At 42.2% G+C, this 21,139-nt stretch overlaps 2 protein-coding genes across 4 annotated transcripts; one reads left to right on the forward strand and one right to left on the reverse strand.

The window, feature by feature from the left end:
• Window positions 1-5,932: 5,932 nt before the first annotated feature.
• On the forward strand, window positions 5,933-10,325 carry LOC143542572 (U-box domain-containing protein 4-like). 3 transcript variants are annotated; one of them, XM_077035129.1, is made up of 6 exons: window positions 5,933-6,109; window positions 6,319-6,369; window positions 7,420-7,707; window positions 7,788-7,901; window positions 7,990-9,780; window positions 9,857-10,324. In XM_077035129.1, exons 3-6 carry the CDS (start codon window positions 7,432-7,434, stop codon window positions 9,914-9,916), a joined length of 2,241 nt encoding a protein of 746 aa, XP_076891244.1. In that variant the 5' UTR covers window positions 5,933-6,109; window positions 6,319-6,369; window positions 7,420-7,431; the 3' UTR covers window positions 9,917-10,324. The 3 variants fall into 3 exon arrangements, with proteins under 3 accessions (XP_076891244.1, XP_076891245.1, XP_076891243.1); XM_077035130.1 differs by lacking the exon at window positions 6,319-6,369 and having other exon boundaries at window positions 5,940-6,109; XM_077035128.1 differs by having other exon boundaries at window positions 5,955-6,369; window positions 9,857-10,325.
• A 4,425-nt stretch (window positions 10,326-14,750) lies between these two features.
• LOC143542575 (uncharacterized) lies at window positions 14,751-15,671 on the reverse strand. Its single transcript, XM_077035132.1, has one exon. The coding sequence runs from the start codon at window positions 15,669-15,671 to the stop codon at window positions 14,751-14,753; it is 921 nt and encodes a 306-aa protein (XP_076891247.1).
• Between the last annotated feature and the right edge of the window lie 5,468 nt (window positions 15,672-21,139).

The raw sequence follows: 21,139 nt of genomic DNA on the forward strand, positions 1-21,139 counted from the left end.
CAAACTCGGGTTTAAGCGAATGTAAATCCACTCGATCCTGGTATTAAACCAAGTTTGGTTCCAACACACCACAAACTTAGAAATTTAAATAATATAAAATGAAACATAAGTTAAAAATGTTAGGAAATATTTTTGGTGATTTGAACAGTGATTAGCTCGTTAAAACGAAAAGTTCGACTTTTACTCGGTTTTACCCGAAACTTGGCTTAAAATGAAAAAAATATTTAAAAATTATTTTTTTAAGAAGATTACTAATACAAAAACAAACAAAAGAAAAGAAATAAAAGAAAAGTAAAAGAAAAAAAAAGAAAAGATAACAAAAAGACAAAAACACAACTAAATATAAAAAAACAGACAACAAAAAGACAAAAAAAAACACATTTTTTCAAAAGACTCTACCAATATGTCATGGATTGCCCAATCCTTGATGGATTAGATGAGTGTTTTTAATTTTTTTTGGTGTCTCTAGTAAGACCCAAATTAAAAATGATACAAATATTTATAGGGTTGAAGATGAAATTAAAGTTTTTAAAGATTTGTAAGAATACGTGTTATTTAAAGACTCTAGGAACACACGTAGCATTAGAGAACAGAGATGGTATAATGGTTGGTAGTAATATCGTCAGTCATAATGCTTTTGTTTTACCGGTACTCCTGCAAGATTCACCAGAGCATTCATTGCTCTTTGATTTTCTCATATGGTTGAAAACCAATTGCGGTTACTTTGCTTTGTGGATTATTCAATAACCACTTTGTGAGCTCTAAGAACACTTGTTGGACGTCCAGACCCATGGGGTTATATTGGAGTACTTTGTGGGTTGGGCCCTTTTAATACGGGCCCGCCTTATCACCGTCACCATTTGCTAATAACTGTAAGATATATTGTGATGTCATTTTTATTTTACCACTAGTTTGAGGCCCGTGTTAATGTGATGCTATTGTGTTATTACGTATATGATATTTTCTATTAGACTATTATCAAAATTAGTTTTTCCTTTTTAGTTTGTTAATGAAATGCTAATGTGCTATCAAGGAAATGATACGCGCATGTGTCGTGGGTAACTAAAAAGTGTATAACGTCTCATGCACGTCATTGTCACGCAAACAATGAGTTTTAACATATCCACCCTTTAACTATCACGTTGTGGGCTAACTAAAGGTTAAAGAACAGAAAAAATAAATAAAAATCAAACTTTGATTGGTGCATTTGGGCATGGATTCTCCAATTCAACCCTTTGAGCTCGGTTTGAATTGCTACACGAACTTCCAATCCCACTAGATCAACTCTCGGTTGTGGACTGCGTCTTTGATCGATCCACGAAACAAGGTAGGCAAGAGCTTAACCATTTTGACATCCAATCAAGGATTGAATCGATATAACTCAAATGAAAACACATAAGAAGAATGTATTGGATAACTCCCAGTATTATTATCAAGATAATATAACTCAAAAACCTTAATTACAATCTCTCTTCTCATATGACTAATCCCAACTTAGTAATCACATATTTATACTCACCCAATCTTGATGAACAAGAACACTTATAAAAACCTAATTACCCCATAAACTCATTAAGAAAAAGATTATTTGGGTTCAGGTTTTCTCAATTCACCGACTTGTGACTAATTAAAGTTATAAACATTTTTGTTTTGAGCCAACCTTCTCTTTATTGATGGTGTACCTTTTGACTTAGAAGTTGTAAAATTCTTCTTTGCACATAATATATGTAAATAAAATTTATCAATAAACGTCAGTATACAATTATCAACATAAACAAATTATGATACTCATATTTAAAAGGGTATTCAATACACTAAACAGGTTAACGCAATAATAACTTTATGAGTTTATGGGTTTAGCATAAACACAGGGTTATGTAATTGATTTTGCGTGTCGAGTTGAAATTTAATAACGAGTTCAGAGGGGTTTTGTCTCCAAATCGGGTTTATCAAATCTAGGTCAACACTTTGAACTTGAATCTTGATCTCATCTTGCAATTTTGATTTTGTGAAACAAAAAATAAGTTACAAATATAAATTAAGATTTTACAAATTTGAAGGTGGTTTATGATACGTTGTGGACATATACAAAGAATACAAAATGAATAAAACAATGATGGTACGGTAATGTAGGGGTATGGTACTAAAACCCGGTTCTACGACCCTAAATCTATTATGTTTGGCTTATTTTATTACATGGACTAATACAATGTTATTGGGCTGAGGGGGTTTTGTGGAGGTAACCCTAATTGGGCTAGGCCCATTAGGGTACCATGATGGTGGCCATGAGACTCTCTATATAAGTAGGTCTCCACCTCCTTATTAGAGGTCATGCTCAATAAGAGCCACCACCACTTTTTGTGTCTGTGAACAAGAAATCCTCAGGATATCTTAGCAGTCACCTCCACACCCCCAAAAAAGCCATCGCAGGTCTCACCATTGCAGGTCACAGGCGCAGCCTTGGAGAGGAAGATCAAGACGTGGTTCGTTCATCTCGAAAATCCGTGGAAACATCGTCATGGATCAGGTAAGATTCATTTCGTGCTTCGACATTGGCGCCATCCGTGGGACGGCAACGAACTGCCCTTCGATCTTCATCTCGGCTGTCGGATCTCTCTCAGGAAAAACCCAGATCTGGAAGTTCACAGAAAAAAGCTTCAAGGCTTGTTCTATTAAAGCTCAAAAAGATCCATAGATCTAAAAGAGGCTTCCAGATCTGTGCAAAAAGAAACGGCCTGATTCGAATGATCAGGTCTTCGGATCTGTGATGGTTTTAAATCTGCTCCGGGATTCAAATCTGTCCAGATCCGATTTACAGATCTAGGTCTAGATTACAGACCTGGATTTTAGGTCTAAAGTTGCAGATCTGACTCTAAAATTGCAGATCCAGAAAGTACCAGACTTCCGCCGCCATGTACGCGCGCCCGCGGATTCTCACTCCACAGCCGTGCATGTGCCGCCGCGGAAACCACCATCTGGGCTTTGCGCAAGAGACCTCCGCCATGCACGCACACACGAGTCACCACTCCATCGCCGTGCATGTGCGCATCAGGCCTCGCGCCAAGCGCGCCCCAAACGCGCAAAACTTCAAGGTTGGGAATCCTCATAATATCCCATATGGCTACGCGCCAAGGTTGGGAATCCTCATAATATCCCATATGGCTACGCGCCAAGGATGGGAATCCTCATAATATCCCATATGGCTACGCGCCAAACTTCAAGGTTGGGAATCCTCATAATATCTCATATGGCTACGCGCCAAGGATGGGAATCCTCATAATATCCCATATGGCTACGCGCCAAGGATGGGAATCCTCATAATATCCCATATGGCTACGCGCCGAACTTCAAGGTTGGGAATCCTCATAATATCCCATATGGCTACGCGCCAAGGATGGGAATCCTCATAATATCCCATATGGCTACGCGCCAAACTTCAAGGTTGGGAATCCTCATAATATCCCATATGGCTACGCGCCAAACTTAAGAGTTGGGAATCCTCATACCATATGCTCACGCATCACATATGCTCACGCATATTACACATGCTTACGCATCACATGCTCACAGTCTACACGCACGCGCACGCAACATCTGCGCGTGGCGCATAACACAAAACCAAAGTCTACGCGCACGCGCATGCAACATCTGCACGTGGCGCGTGACATAAAGTAGCTCGTAAGCCGCCTCACGCGCAAGCTCCACTATTATTACAGCTCATAAGACGCCTCGCGCGCAAGCTGTTATTATTCTTACAGCCCGTAAGTCGCCTCACGCGCAGGCATTATTATTCACACAGCTCATAAGACGCCTCGCGCGCAAGCTGTTATTATTCTTACAGCCCGTAAGTCGCCTCACGCGCAGGCTTTTATTATTCACACAGCTCATAAGACGCCTCGCGCGCAAGCTGTTATTACTCTTACAGCCCGTAAGTCGCCTCACGCGCAGGCTTTATTATTCTTAGCTCGTAAGTCGCCTCTCGCGCGCAGGCATTATTATTCTCACAGCTCGTAAGACGCCCCTCGCGCGCAGGCTTTATTATTCTCAGCTCGTAAGATGCCTCTCGCGCGCAGGCTTTATTATTCTTAGCTCGTAAGTCGCCTCTCGCGCGCAGGCATTATTATTCTCATAGCTCGCAAATCGCCTCTCGCGCAGGCTCTATTATTATAGCTCGTAAGCCGCCTCACGCGCAGGCTTCATTATTTTTACAGCTTGTCACCATCATGCGGAAAACCTCCCAAAACTCAGACAATAAAGACAAGGCCAAAGAAAAGGGAAAAAACCGCCTCACACCTTATAAAGTCCAGCGCTCCACCTAGACGCTTGCGCGCCCAGGAGCAACACTGGACTTGGGGGGCTTGTAGGGGTATGGTACTAAAACCCGGTTCTACGACCCTAAATCTATTATGTTTGGCTTATTTTATTACATGGACTAATACAATGTTATTGGGCTGAGGGGGTTTTGTGGAGGTAACCCTAATTGGGCTAGGCCCATTAGGGTACCATGATGGTGGCCATGAGACTCTCTATATAAGTAGTTCTCCACCTCCTTATTAGAGGTCATGCTCAATAAGAGCCACCACCACTTTTTGTGTCTGTGAACAAGAAATCCTCAGGATATCTTAGCAGTCACCTCCACACCCCCAAAAAAGCCATCGCAGGTCTCACCATTGCAGGTCACAGGCGCAGCCTTGGAGAGGAAGATCAAGACGTGGTTCGTTCATCTTGAAAATCCGTGGAAACATCGTCATGGATCAGGTAAGATTCATTTCGTGCTTCGACAGGTAACAACACTAATTGTGTCTTCTCATTGGGGTGACTGACTATCAACCAAATAAAACCAAATAAAGGTATATGACCCATTCAAACATTTTCTTTGGGTCAATAAATGTGTCTCTCGAGCTAGTAAATTTACTATATTGATGAAAAAAATTAAGGATAAGGTTTTATTAATGTACAAAAATTAATATGCACGTAGTCGTAATCCAATAAAACACGTTTGCATATTAAATTATAAGGTACCAACGATATATGTCAATCAAATGCAACTAAAACTTGAAGGTTTGAAAGGGTCAATACACACTCTTTTACGGTGCCAAATTGCATTAAAAAAAGCATTGGTATAAACATCAAAAGGAGTGTTTTTGATTATCACGATTTCATGATTATAATGCTCAAATATATTAATCTTGTTTTTATTAGTTAGACTTAGCATAGTGGGGCGATAAATCCCAAACTTTGAGGCTAGTTTAGGCAATAACAACCCCCCCCCCCCCGGTGAATGTTAGAAGAATATTATTATTTTATTCAATGGACCAATGACAACTGTTAGAGGGTGATACTTTTGGGTACGCCACCACTGCACTCTTAAAATGAAAATTGTACATCTGTTGACGTGACGACATGTGTTGAAAATCTCCCTCATTTTGTAGCACTCTAGTACACATAGCCTTAATAGTCATGTAAATGGTCTTGTGTCCACTTAACTCAAAACTATAAATCATGAGACAAATTAAACTAATTTATTTACATGTCATTGTGAGACTAGTTTAAGACTCTAAGTGGTAGACGTTAAAGCATTTTAGACCAGAGGTCACAGGAGACTAGTTTAAGACTCTAAATGGTAGACGTTAAAGCATTTTAGACCAGAGGTCACAGGTTATATCGTGAGCAAGAATATATTAAGAGTAAATAGGGGCGTCGTTAAGAAAATCTATTTACCTATACCCTATAATCTAGCTTGAAAGATTTTCTTTACTAAAAAAATATAAATTTCTTTTTATAGAATTATCATTTAAAGTCATTTTATCCGTCAATTTTATCAAATAGAGTAGTATATTTTACCTCAAGTTAAAGCTGATGATATTGAGGCTGGTGTGAAATATGTATTAAAAAATTAAAAGCTAGTAATGATAATAATAATAATAATAATGAGAATGGTTGAAGAGCAGTAGTCGAATGATGACGAGAGACACCAATATCAATATCATCATCTCCAAAATGAACACAAAGATCCAATCACACCACCTGTATTCAACTGCTTCCAAATTAAACCCATAATATTAATAATAAAAACTCTTTTCAATTTCACAATAATCTTCTTCTTCAGGTGAACTCTTCTTCTCTTAATTAATCTAGGGTTTCATTTCCTCTTAATCTAATCTCCCTTAGACTAATTCAATACCTGCAATTAACGCGCTTTCATTTTGTCAATTAAAACCTCCCAATTCAATGTTTTTGTTTATTCTGCTGTTTGATTACATTAATTCTGCTTTAATTTACTTATTATGTGCTTACTGTTCTACAATTGTATTGAAGGTGTTTGTGCATTTGCCTCTGAGAGATCCGTTAAGGTTTTTAGGGAGACAGGTTAGTGTGTGTCAATTAAACCGAATTAACCAAACCCAAGCATTAACCAGCGGTTAATTTTTTTATTTTTGAATAACCGATTTTTCAGTTCGGTTTCGGTTAATCATTTTTTGATAACCGAAAATAACCGAACCGATTAACCAATATTTTTTTCCGTAACAGTCATCTTCTAATGATATTATGTTTAACTTTATTTGACCATTGAATTCTTGATCTTGGATATTTCATTCCGTTAGTAACATATATTAATTCGTTTCGAATGGCAGTGACTTTAAATTACATTTATTCTCTTATACAATGGCTTTGACAGTTAGCTTTTCGCCTGTTAAAACTGAAAACTGTGTTCATGAGTAATCCTTTATGTATATTTTGGAACTAATGTATATAACCTAATTGTTCATAATGTTTGTGGTTTTGATTTTAGTATAATTTTTAGCAAATGTCAACAAATATGTAGTCCGTGTTAAAAGTTTGGGTTTAACGGTTAATTAACCGAACCGAATTAATCGAAACCGAGCGGTTATTGTTTTTTAATAAGCGAAGTGTTCGGTTATTGCCATTACCCGAACAGTGCGCACTCCTGTTTAGTGGCATTTTCATCATCATCATCATCATCGTACTCAGTATATCCCACCAATAGCAATGCTATGGTAGGGTCTGAGGAGGGTAAGATGTAGACAGCCTTACCTCTATCCCATAGGGATAGAGAGGCTGCTTCCGGTGAGACCCCCGGCTCGATAGTAGTTTTGAATCAAGCCTTGGACATAAGACACATAACACTCAATCATCGGGACACCGGCTGATTGGTGCATGTGCCCTTGTCTTTCGGCTATCAACGCCACCACATGATGCCTGATTAACCTTCCGCCACTTTTAACGTTATTTTCACGTGATTAGTAAAATAACGTCAAAATTAGTGCAATTTTACTTTTGCCCACCCAAGGGTTCACACATATATACATTATATGTGCGCACCGCAAGCAGGGCGTAGTTTAGTGGCATTTTAATTATGTAATATTTTTAATTTATTATAGCTGCTTAATTGCACAGGTGAAAATTGAAATGGAGATGTCACTATTAAAAGCACTTATCAAAAACATTTCCAGTTTTCTTCATTTGTCATTTGAAGATAACAAATGTTGTGAAATTGTTGAGAAGTATTATATAAAGGGTGAACAAGTGCTCAAGTTAATTAAGCCGGTGCTAGAGTCTATTGTCGATGCTGACGTGGCTTCGGATGAATCGTTACTAAAGGAATTTGCGGGCATGAGTCAAATTGTTGATGAGCTTAAGGAGTTTCTTGAAGATTCTGATCCATTAATGAGCAAAGTTTACTTTGTATGTTCCAAGAATCTGCACTTTCTTGTTTCATTATGATACTTTGCATTTATTTTTGACTCGTTTTTGTTATTTTTCAGGTTTTAAAAGCCGAATCATTGGTTACAAAAGTTCAAACCCATGGTCTAGACATCCTTGACCTGCTGCAATCATGTGAAGGACTACCTGATGAACTGAGTTCAGCATCACTCGATGTACGTTTATAACTTATAGTTAAAACTTTTGAAGTCAACTAGAATACCTTTTTTTATACATGTAACATACTAACATAAATGATTGCAGCATTGCATACAGAAAATTAAACAAATAGGACATGAAAAACCATCAGCAATTATCTCAAAAGCTATAAAAGATCAAGTGGAGAGTAACGAACCGAGCCCGGATATCAGGTCAGAAATAGCTGATTTGCTTAGCTTAAAGTCAAATCAGGAACTTTTAATCGAGTTAGTTGCCCTTGAAACCTTAAAGGAGAATGCTGAACAGTTGGAAAACACTAGGGATGCAGAGTATATTGAGGAAATGATTAATCTTGTGACTTACATGCATGAATGCTTTCTTGAAATGAAACAATCACAGAGCTCCAACACGGTACCGATACCGCCCGACTTTTGTTGCCCGTTATCACTTGAACTCATGACCAACCCTGTAATTGTGTCGTCTGGACAAACATATGAACGGGAGTATATTCGTAATTGGATTGATCGTGGTCTTACTGTTTGCCCTAAAACAATGCAAACCCTTGTTCACACTAATCTTATTCCTAATTACACGGTTAAGGCGTTAATTGCAAGTTGGTGTGAGTCCAATCATATTAACCTGCCCGACCCTGTGAAACCCGTGATCCATCGGGAAGAAGATTCTCTGGTGAATCATATCCGTTCATCTTCAGAAGAGTCCATGCCTGAGTTGGAAAATGAGAGTGATGAACTAACTGAATCTCCGCCAAGAAAAGAATTTTCAGGTGGACCTTCCGCCATATCACCGACAAGAAACGAATCTTCAACTGGCGCTGGAGTGGATGACGGGTCAAATGAAGAGTCGTCACCACAGGCGGCAGCGGGAAACACTAGTGATGCATCAGGTGAGGTGGCTGGAGAGCCTCAGCCCGTTGTCACCGCCACGAGTGCCGCCACACAACCGGACCCGCATGAATACTCACCACGGTTCAGAAACCGACCACGAAACCAGATATGGCGGAGACCTTCTGAACGGTTTGGGACGAGAATCATTTCTTCGGTTCCCGAACCCCGGCCCGAGCTCGGTGAAATTGAAATCAAGGTAAAACAACTGATTGATGACTTGAGTAGCACGTCACTTGAAACAGTAAAAAATGCTACTTTTGAACTCAGATTACTTGCAAGACACGATAAAGATATTCGAAACGTGATAGCAAACAATGGAGCCATTGACTTATTAATCGGCCTACTCTACTCACCTGACCAAAACGTCCAAGAAAATGCCGTTACCGCCCTTTTAAACTTATCAATAAACGATATACACAAAACCACAATCGGCAATTCCAATGCGATCGAACCGTTAATTCACGTACTTGAAACCGGGAGCTCAGAAGCTAAAGAAAATTCCGCCGCCACACTTTTCAGCCTATCAGTAATTGAAGAAAACAAAATAAAAATCGGGAGATCTGGAGCAATCGGGCCATTGGTTGATCTACTAGGAAACGGGACCCCAAGGGGGAAGAAAGATGCAGCCACGGCTCTGTTTAACCTATCAACATTTCATGAAAACAAGGCCCGGATTGTGCAGGCGGGTGCGGTTAGGTTTCTTGTAGAGTTAATGGACCCTGCAGCCGGGTTGGTTGATAAGGCGGTTGCGGTTTTATCAAATCTGGCTACAATTCCCGAGGGTCGGGCTAGGATCGGTCAGGAGGGTGGGATACCAATGCTTGTTGAAGTGGTGGAATTGGGGTCGGCCCGAGGGAAGGAGAATGCTGCTGCAGCACTTCTACAGTTGTGTACTAATAGTAACCGGTTTTGTAATATGGTGCTTCATGAAGGAGCTATCCCACCATTGGCGGCTTTGTCACATACGGGTACCCCGAGAGCTAGAGAAAAGGTGCGTTTTATGTTATATTCGGGTCGGCTTTGATATAATTATATGCTTTTTAACATAAAGTTGGGTTGTTTTGCAGGCGCAATCGTTGCTTAGTTTCTTTAGAAACCAGAGGCATGGAAATGGTGGGAGGAGATGAGAAAAATGGGTTGTTTTTTTTTCTGAATGTAAGTTTTGTATACTAGTGTAAATTTAGGATACATGATTTTTTGAGGTTAGTGTCTCATGAATATTGTGATTTTTTTTAAAGTTTATACCTGTTTTTTGTTTCTGTGTATGTTTGTTGTAGTTTTGTGATTGTCTTTTTGATATTGGTATGTGTTCTCTGTTCATCACTTGTCATTTTCTTTGTGATTATGTAACTTATAATAAGGGTATTTGCCATTACCATTGTCTCTTTAGTTGGTCACCCAGTGCCACATATTCAGTGCTTTAACTGTTCCAACATTAAGGATAACTATTTTCAATTGTAATAGTTGAAGGGTAACTAGTTGTCAGTTGGAATAGTTGAGGGGCTCAAATGGATATATGAGGCTTCCTTCTATCTCAATTCTCTCAATTTACAATGACACTGGTACCATCAACTTTGTAGAACTTGCTAGACGTTAATTGTAGAAACCTCAAATGAATCTAGCCTATTTTCGTATTCAAATGGTTGATTATGTGAAATTTCTATGGAGAGTTCGGAGAGATGAATGTTATATATGAAAAGTGAATGATATTGCCTTTTACATGCCCTTTGCAACATACAAAATCCTATTACATATAGATCTCAAAGGGAATCTCCCCCTCCAGACCGTTGCCTGGGGATGCCTCTTATTATCCAGCGGTTTTTATCCTCCCTCCTTGACTTAAACAGGCTTCCTCCTTTTATCCGTCAGACGATTCCCTTTTGCTTCAGACATGCGTCATCTTGACCTGATGCTTCCAGGTTCCAAAAGGGACCCTTCACTCGTTGACCTGTCTTTTTGTCTTTGACGGATTTTGGGCTTTCAAGACTGGGCTTGCTTCCTTGGGCCTCATTTGGGCTGGATCCTATGTAATCTCTTCAAGTCCCCCAGTCTATTACTCATGTTATTTATGATATGAGCAATAGACTTAATTCTTCACTTCACAATTGCCTGTTTTCTTGGTCTTTATATTCATTTGGGCCTCTGGGCTACTGATTGGTATAAGATGGGCCTCTCATAGATGCACAATCGTTGCCGGCCCAACTTGGTTAATTATGAAGGCGGTAAAAGATGTGGTGGAGATTGAATTACACGTTTTTCCACGCAGTGATTAATATTCACCTCCTTGTCGTCCCATCTCATAAATCACTCCTTTCATTTTACCTTTCTCTCTCACACTATTCCGGCGACCTTTCTTTTCCCGTTTGGCTTTCGCTCTTCAATCAGGTTAGTGTTCTTCTCCTTTGACCCTCTCTCTTCTCCTTCACCATGAGCCGTGAAGGTTTGTCTTCGATAACCTCCATCCTAACCAAGGATCAGATGCTTCAGATATGCGCTCGTTACCGAATACCTTTATCTCTGTCACCTGTTTTACCTGAACCTCACGAGACGGCTCTTAGTCGTCCCGGCTTGCTCACCCTGTATACCCAAACCCTAGAATGCGCTAACATTCGCTACCCCTTGACGGAATTTCAGTCAGCTTTGTTGAAATTCCATAAGTTAAGATTCGATCAGGTTCACCCCTTGGGTTTTTTGCGTGTGACCCACTTCGAAATTGCTTGTCGGGCTATGGAGGGTTTCGCAACCGTGCCTCTGTTTCGTCGATTTTACCGCTTGAAGGTGGACGGCGATTGGTTTACCTTTGAACGTCGTCCTGTGAACAAACATCCCTCCTGCTGTACAAAGATGCCTACTGGGTTTAGCCCTAAGGAATGGAAGAACAGTTTTTTCTTTGTGTCCCTTAACTTTGCTCCGGGCTTCCGTAGCCGACGACTCACGGATTCTCTAATTCGTGACACGTATCCTCGATCTCCGATGCCTCAAGAAGATTTATACTAGTTGTTGATTAGCAACCCTACTGAAGCCATGACTTATCCCGAACCCTTGTTGTGTATGGCTGGACTGAGCCGGATATGGTCAGACCCTTCTACTCGTCCGGCCATATTCGACAGCGACCGAGGTTCCTGACCTCCTGTTTTTTCTTTTTGCTTGCTTTCTTACCATTTCGATATATCTAACTTGTTTATTCCTTTGTGCAGAAATGAGTTTAAAAGAGACTTTGTTGAAAGGTCCTTTGAAGGCTGCTTCCTATGTGTCCGTCCCCGTAACTCCCCCAGCTAGCTCGAAGACCGAATCTGCTTCCCCAGGTCGTCATACTTCCGGCCTCCTCACTGATGTATCAGACACCCCCAAATGGAAAAAGGCTTTGGCTAACGTTTATGGAGCCTCTATGAAACACCGTTTGAGGAATTCAAAGCGACCTTATTTGGGCCAATCGTCGTCATCCCATCCAGTGACCTCTTCTGCCGAGCCTGTCAATTTAAAAGACGACTTCGAGTTTCAAGTGGTAACTCCTGTTGATATGCAAGCATCTGTCGGGTCAGATCGGCCTCAGTTTGGTTCCCCTGATAAACACCTTGAAGGGTCCGGCCCCGTTCCTCAAAGTTCACCTGTCCAGAATACGGAGGGGCCGGATAAAGATCTCGTGTTCGCCCCCCCTGGAGTTTGAAGGTCGGGGCATCTGTCATGACGCCTCTGCAAGCGCATGAATTCCTTTTCTGTGCCATCCCTCCCGTCGATTCGGCTAACATCCGAGCTTTGGACCGGGATCGTTTGGTTGGTGATTTCGGTACTCACTTATATAGAGCTTTGGCACTCGGGGCAGCCACTCGTCAAGCCGCCATTGATGATGGCCTGGTGTTGCCGCAACTGAAAGAAGAGATTTCTAGGCTTGAACAATTGAACGAGAAAAATCATGGGAAAATTCAACGTCTGAGACAGCAAGTTCTTCTGGCCCAGGAAGAGTCTCTAGGGGTGCCTGGCTTGAAAGCGGAGTTGAAGAAGGCTCAGGACGAAGCTGCCCGGTTGGGTGTGGAACTATCAAAAGCCCGGGTGGAGCGAGATAAGGTTAGGGAGTTACTCTTCTCTCCTCCTCTTCTTACTTCTTTGCCTCAGTTCATGGTATTTATCTGTTTTTTGGTTTCTTTTGTTGCCAGTTGGAAGCTAGTTTTGGGGAGATGCGTGAAGAGAACGAGAGGTTGAAGAGTGAGGTAGATGCGAATCGTGTTCACAGAGATCGGTTGATCGGGGAGTTTCAGGAGAAGTATGAGAAGATGGAGGTTCATAAAGACAAGTTGATCGGAGAACTCCAGGAGAAGTATGACAAGATGGAGCAAGCGTTCAAGAGTTCCCAAGCTGATCGGGCGTGGATGGTGTCTGAAGAGTTCAAGTTGGTTTTTGGTCGGGCTCGATCTTGTCGCGAGACTTGTTTGGTTAGAGATGTAATGACCTGTGTTGTTTTCTCTTCAGGATATCAAAGTGGTTTAAGAGAAGGTTATGAATTCCAATCTCAGGGCATCCCTCTTGCTAAAACACCCACCTATTCCGAGACCATGGAAGCAGAGGCTGAGGCGGATTTCGGAACTTACGTTGCTTATGAGCCTCCGTTTTTGAAGCAGCTTTCAGCAGTCCCCGATATCTCAGTGGAGGAGATTCGGGCCATGTCCTTGGTAGTCGACCCTCTCACCCCTTCTCCTCAAGGATAATCATGGATTTGTTTGGATCGTTATGGCTTTTGATCAACTCTCTTTTCTTTTGCTGTTTTCGTTTACTTATTATTCGTAAAAAACGTTTGCATGTATTAGCCCCCCGTGGGCCTTATGCTTGATGTAATCGATGTTTTCCCCCTTTAGGGGTTGGACTTTGTTTTCCCACTGAGGTGGTTTGGTGGTCTTAATCGTTTGAATCAAGCAGTACTTAGGGTTATATGTTGTTATGTTGATAATTTTGCTTGATTGCTTAGGACTATTTGATCGTTTCGTTTTACTTGATAAGTTTATTGGTTAACCTTGTAGCCTATCAGCGAGGCCTCCCTCATACCATTTTGTGATGGAGGGGTGTTTTCTAATTTTGGTTTAGTGATTGTCCCGGAGACTGGTTATCTGGTCAAACCGTTAGGTTTCACGGAGAAAAATAAAGAACGTTTAATTCCATGTGAGGTATCAAATTGCATGGCATAGATTGATCACAAAAAAACAAAGCATTAACGCCCTATTACATGGATTCCCTCCCGGAGAGGTAATTATTAGAATGCGACATAGTCACCCAAAGGAGTGTAGCCAGATATTACAAAAAACGCTATCGGGAAGTTCTTTGCCTTTACTCCTTTCTTCTCTCCTTGACTGAGGCTTTTAAGCATAATACTTTCTTAGTTGCATGGCGTTCCACATACGGGGTACTTCTTCTCCCGTATGGTATGCCAGTTTGTAGGCTCCCTTCTCTCCTGCCCAAATGATTTGATAAGGCCCCTCCCATCGAGGTCCTAACTTCCCCTGATTTTCTTGTTGTCTGGCCTCATTTTCTCGCAATACCAGGTCCCCCACCTTAAATTTCACTTCCCTCACCTTGGCATTATAGTACTTCTCCATCTCCTTTTGTATTCAATTTCCCGTCGTGCTGCTTCCTCCCTTCTTTCTTTGGCAAAGTTCAGATTTAGTCTGAGATCACCTTCATTCTCTTCTTCACTCAGTCGGGTTCGATGTTTGGGACGTTTATCTCCACCGGTATCATTTCTTCGGTGTCGTAGGTTAAGCTAAAAGGTGTTTCCCCATGGCTAACCTTTGGCATCGTTCGATGGGCCCACAAAACATGTGGCAGCTCTTCTACCCACGAACCCCGTTCTCTCCCCAGACGGCTGGTGATACCCTCCACGATGCTTCGATTGGCTCTTTCTACTTGCCCATTTTCTTAGGGATGTGCGACTGATGTGAAAACCTGCTTGGTGTGCAACTGTTCGCACCATTCTCAAAAGACTCCCCCCTCAAATTGTTTCCCATTATCGCTCACAATGGTGTGGGGTATTCCAAAGCGACACACAATGTTCTCCCATACAAACCTTTTGACCTGCTGTCCCGTGATAGTGACCAGGGGCTTCGCTTCGACCCACTTAGAGAAGTAATCTATAGCTACCATGAGGAACTTGGCTTTGCCTGATCCCTCCGGAAAAGGACCCACAATGTCGATGCCCCATTTTCGGAAGGGCCTGGAAGAACTAACCTGCATGAGGTTGAGCTTTGGCTTCCTGGTGACTGGGGCAAAAATCTGGCAACTGTCGCATTTCCGTATTTCTCGCAAAGCACTCAGGAACATAGCTGGCCAATAATAAACGGCTCCCATGGCTCGGGCTGCAACCATTTTGGCTCCCATGTGCATCCCACAAATCCCCTCGTGGATCTCCCGGATGATGTACTCGGCCTCTTCGTAATCAATACATTTCAGTGACGGACCCAAGTAGGATTTCCTGTAGAGGGCTCCGTTTATCATCTCGTACTGTAGCACCTTGATTCTCAGTCTTCGGGCTTCTTGTTTGCCCTCAGGTACAACTCCTTCTTGCAAATATCGGATGATGGGGGCCATCCAACTGTATCCGTATGTCTCCACGTTTCCGACGGTCTTTTCCAAGATGGATGGTTGCCCAATGGTTTCTACCCGGACCTCTTTTGCAAGGTGATCGAAGGCTACTGAGGCTAACTTACTGAGAGCGTCAGCCTTCTTATTCTGACCTCGGGGGATGTGTACCACCTTTGCTTCCTGGAAGCCTTGTAACAACTCTTTCGTCTTTTTGAGGTACTCTATCATCTTGGGGTCTTTCGCCTCATAATCCCCATTCACTTGGTTGGCCACTAGCAAAGAATCAACGTGAGCCTGGATACGTTTGACTGACATTTTCTGTGCCACTCGGAGGCCAGCCAGTAGGGCTTCATACTCAGCCTCGTTGTTGGTGCTAGCGAAACTCAATCATATGGCATTCGTAAATTCAGTCCCCTCTGGGCTGACAAGTATCAGACCTGCCCCACTTCCATCTTAGTTAGAAGCCCCGTCCGTGTGTAAGTTCCAGACCGGCTCATTTTGGTTTTTCAGGTGTTTCTCCCTGGTGTCTTCTGGGGATGGAACTTTCTCCCCTCCCTCTGATGTTTTCTGGGGAGGAACCTCTTAAATTTCGGACGCCGAAGCTTCGGTAAGGAAGTCGGCTATCACTTGCCCTTTGAAGGTAGTTCTTGGTTTGTATTCAATTAAGTACTCTCCCAGCTCTATAGCCCACTTAGCTAACCGACCGGATATCTCTGGCTTCATCAATATCCGTTGAAGGGGCTTGTCGGTCAACACTTGGACTTCATGTGCCTGAAAGTATCGTCTAAGCTTCCTGGATGTGTAGACCAATGACAATACCAGCTTCTCAATGGGGGAATATCTCTCTTCCGGGCCTTTCAGGGTCCGGCTTACAAAGTATATTGGAATCTGAGCTCCCTTTCTTTCTACCATCAGTGCCGAACTGATGGTTTGGTCTGTGCAGGACAAATAGATAGTCAACTTCTCTTCTGGTAACAGTGAGGTAATTAAAGGAAGTTCACTTAAGTGTAACTTGAGTTCTCGGAAAGCCTCGTCAGCTTCCGTATCCCAGCAGAACTTGTTCTTCTTCATACATCTTCTCAACACTGCCATAAATGGGAGAGTTCGATCTGCGATCTTTAAGAGGAATCGGTTCAGGGCGACTAACCTTCCTTGTAACCTTTGCACCTCCTTGATGTTCCTCGGGGGATTCATCTGAACTAGGGCCTCTATCTTCTCAGGGTTTGCTTTAAATCCACCCTTGGTCACAACCACCCCTAGGAACTTCCCCTCTTCGACTCCAAATGAACACTTGCTCGGGTTGAGTTTCATATTGGCCCGGCGAAGGGTGTCGAAAGTTTCCCGGATGTCACCGAGCATCCTCTCTTCGTCCATGCTCTTGATGACCAGGTCATCCACATAAATTTCCACGTTTCTCTCTTTTTGGCCCTCAAATAGTCGATCCATGAAACGCTGGTACGTTGCTCCGGCATTTTTTAGGCCGAAGGGCATCTTGGTGTAGCAGAAAGTTTCTTCGTTTGTATAAAAGGCGGTTTTTTCTTCATCGTGAGGGTCCATTTGGATCTGATGGTACCCTTTATATGCGTCTAAAAAACATCGGAGCGGATACTGGGCGAGGGATTCTATCTTTTTTTCAATTTCCGGGAGACGGTATGAATCTTTTGGGCAAGCCTTGTTTAGATCTTTAAAATCAATACACATACGCCAGCTGTTGTCCGTTTTAGCGATCATCACGGGGTTTGATATCCAACGAGGATATTTGACCGCCCTTACTATCCCTGCTTGTACTAACTTAGTTGTTTCTTCCTGGACTGCTCGGCTCTTCTGAAGCCCCAAACTTCTTCTCTTATGTTTGACTGGATCCGCCCAGCGGAATTCATCTAGGGTGTGTTGGGTCCAGGTTCGGGGGACTCCCGTCATATCTCGATGAGTCCATGCGAATACATCTGCGTTGTGCAGTAACAACTCCTTCAGACCTGCCTTTCCTTTGTCAGATAATTGTGACCCTATCCTTACCGTCTGCTTAGGATGTTCTCCATTGAGTACCCATTCCTCCACCCCCTTCCTTTTTGGTGTGTTTTGATTGACACTGGCTATTATCTCCGAGGATGATCGGATGGTAGCTATTCCCTTGGGGGTGGGAAACCTCATGTATCCGTGAACGGTGGATGGAACAGCTCTAAGTGCCTTCATGCCTAGTCTGCCCAGGATGATGTTGTATTTCGATGGGGCTCGGACGACGGAGAAACGAAGGCATACTGTCCTAGTATTCTCTCCATCTCGAAGTGGGAATGGAAGGTTGAGGGATCCTAGGGGCTCCACCACCTCCCCGGAAAACCCCATCAGTGGGCATAAATCTTCTTCCAGCCTTTTCTGGACATCCTTTTGTAATCTCAGGAAGCAGTGTTCGTACATCACTTCCACTCCGCTGCCCCTGTCCACATGCACTCGGGCCACTCGGTGTCCGGCGACGCTGGCCGAGATATTCAGTGGCATTTCCCTGGCTTCGCTTTCAGTTATGCCGGGGAAATGCACCTCTGCCTTTATCCATTCTGTACTTATTGGTGGGAATTCTTTCCTAACCGCTTTGAGGGGTCGGCCCGGATTTCCATCCCCTTCGTCTCTTCTTCGTATCATATCCACGAAGTGCCTGTCTTCCTCTTCTTCTTTAACCCGGGGTGCCGGTTCTTTGGTTGGGGGTGGCAACTGTCCCGTCTTTAGAGCCGTCTCCCACAATCTTTTCAGCTGGACACAATTTTCAGTGGTATGCCCGACACTTTTATGGTAATTGCAATACCCGGAGGGGTTAGGTTTGTATGCTTGTTTGAATGGGCTCGGAGTTCTGACAGGATACTTTGCTTTATCTGTCACCAACACGTCTTCCTCCCCCAGGTTCACCTTTCCCCCGAACGGGGGTCGATATCTCCCCACCTCCGATCGAATGCTGGGGAAACGTGGAGGATGATATGTAGTGGAAGGTACGTACCCTGAATGGTTCCCTGGTGGTCGGTATGGTGTGAAACGGGATCTGTCGAAAGGTGCTCGTATCTTGCCGGGGCTGGCATTCCCTGGGCCCTTTCCACCTGGGGATTTGGGTGGGGTTTTCTTCGTTTCCCATTCTCATAGCTTGGAACTCGTGTCCTTTCCCCGGACGAACGCTCGAACCCTATCCATCAGTTGGTCAAACGTGGTGGGGAAGTCCTCCCCTAGTTTCTCTGTAAGTTGTGAAAACCTTACACCATTTATGAATCCGCTGATCTTCATGACTTCCGGAACCCCTTTGATGTTCATGCTTTCTGCTACGTATCGGTCCATAAACTGTTCCACCTTTTCTTCATCCTTCCTTCAGATATGCAGAATTTCGTTGGGATATTTCATGGCCTTCCTTTGCTGACTGAAATTTCGCAAGAATTTTCCCCTCAGCTCCTCATAGCTATCTATGCTCCCTGGTTCCAAACTATTGAACCAGACCCTGGCTCCCCCCGTAAAGGTTTGAGGGAACATTAAACACCAAGCAGGCATGGTCCACCCACTGACCATGCCTGCGCCTCGGAAAGCGTGGAGGTGGTCTTCGGGGTCTTGCGTTCCATCACACTTGTCTACCGTTGAGGGATATCGGAGCTTTGGCGGGAGGGTAGCTTCGGCTATACGTCGAGTGAACTTTGACACGTCGGAAGTATCCGAGGGTCGGTATGGAGCGTCTAGGGTACTTGGTGCGGATTTTTTCTTACTTTTTACTGAGGATAAGAAGGTTACCCACGACTCTAGGAGGACCCCAGGATTGGTGGAGGGGTCAACTTCTTTTTCGGTTTCCTCTCTGTTCTTGGATTTTGGGGTGTCAAACGACAGGCGTGTCTTGACTGCAGCGAGTTTATCTTCCTTCTCTTGCTCATATAGGCAGGCCTTGAGCGCATCTCGATGAGTCCGGATGAACTCCGGGGTTATCTCCCATTTTTCGTTGGCCATGGGACCCTTTTCTAACTCTTCCCTTAAGTCTTCCTTCTCCGTCTCGTCCTCTACGAGGACTGGTCCCTCCGTGTCTCGTGAGTTCAACAGGTTTGTTACCTCGCTTGTCTTGGTGATGGTGGATTCGTCCCCGGTTCCAGTCGTGACCAGGTGTCCACCAGTGATGTTTTGTTCTGAATCTCGATCTACCATCTTCTCCGAAACCGTGGTGTGGGACTTCTTAGTTGCAGAAGTCCCACGGATGGCGCCAATGTAGAAACCTCAAATGAATCTAGCCTATTTTCGTATTCAAATGGTTGATTATGTGAAATTTCTATGGAGAGTTCGAAGAGATGAATGTTATATATGAAAAGTGAATGATATTGCCTTTTACATGCCCTTTGCAACATACAAAATCCTATTACATATAGATCTCAAAGGGAATCTCCCCCTCCAGACCGTTGCCTGGGGATGCCTCTTATTATCCAGCGGTTTTTATCCTCCCTCCTTGACTTAAACAGGCTTCCACCTTTTATCCGTCAGACGATTCCCTTTTGCTTCAGACATGCGTCATCTTGACCTGATGCTTCCAGGTTCCAAAAGGAACCCTTCACTCGTTGACCTGTCTTTTTGTCTTTGACGGATTTTGGGCTTTCTGGACTGGGCTTGCTTCCTTGGGCCTCATTTGGGCTGGATCCTATATAATCTCTTCATTAATCAAACAATAGGGTATGGACTAACAATTAATCAAGTAATAGGGTATGAACTAACAATTAAGGATTGAAATTATATGCAGCTTTTCAAATATACACACACATATACCAAATTTTATACAAAAATTGTTATTTTTTACCGTTTTTAATCAAATAACGATTAATTACGGACGGGAAATTTATCCCAGCATCAATTAGATTTAAGTCTGAATTATAATCCTACTCATAAGTTTAATATATAATTTTTAATGGTAGTCCATTGGATATATAACTTCAAATAATAACTAACTCAAACAATAAATTATAATTATAATAATGAGGATCATGGTAATTATAGATCCAACTTTTTTAACAAAAAAAAGGATATAAAATGTGTTCATACACCATTTATTTTCTCTCACATGGTGAAAGTTGGTAGCCTTCCACTCTTCCAGCTCAGCTGCTATTTATTATTGTCCATGTTTCAAATTGAATATTATTTTTCTTGCTTATGAGATGAGATATGGGCCATATGGCCCACATATATAGATACGGGATAAACTACACTTAATAAAAGTTCTTTTAATTTTAATCAAAGCACAATAGAAGTTCATTTAATTTTAATCAAAGCACAATATATAGACATTTATATATTTTTTTAACACACTCATATATACCCGCTCTTCAACTCTACTCACAATTTAGAAAGATAAAATCTTATCATATACATCGGTACCGCTAGAACAGATAATTATAATGATTAAAAGTTTTCCTTTACTTTGTCCACTTGTTAAATTTTTACTTTATTTTCATTTTATGAGGTGGGAACGGGATGAATGAATTAACATATTTCACATAAAGCTACAACTCAACATATCTAAATTAATTGAGCTCTAAGTCAAGCTCGACTCATTTGAAGCTCCATGTCAAAATTAAACTGGAGTTACATTCGTTTATTAGTTACTTGTTAGTTGTTTTATTATTTTATCTATATATAATTATATTTTAGTTTTAATGTAATTTATTGAATATGATATGTATTACATGTTTTTATAATAAAAAGAACATAGTATCTTAATATGAGACTACAAATTGTAATATTAAACAGAAACTTAGGCTCATGTTTTGTATATGAGGCTTAAACTC

This window comes from Bidens hawaiensis, unplaced genomic scaffold (genome assembly GCF_021521415.1).
Source record: "Bidens hawaiensis isolate Kalapana, Puna unplaced genomic scaffold, B.hawaiensis_p1.1 tig00012904_1, whole genome shotgun sequence".
NCBI classification, from domain to species: Eukaryota; Viridiplantae; Streptophyta; class Magnoliopsida; order Asterales; family Asteraceae; genus Bidens; species Bidens hawaiensis.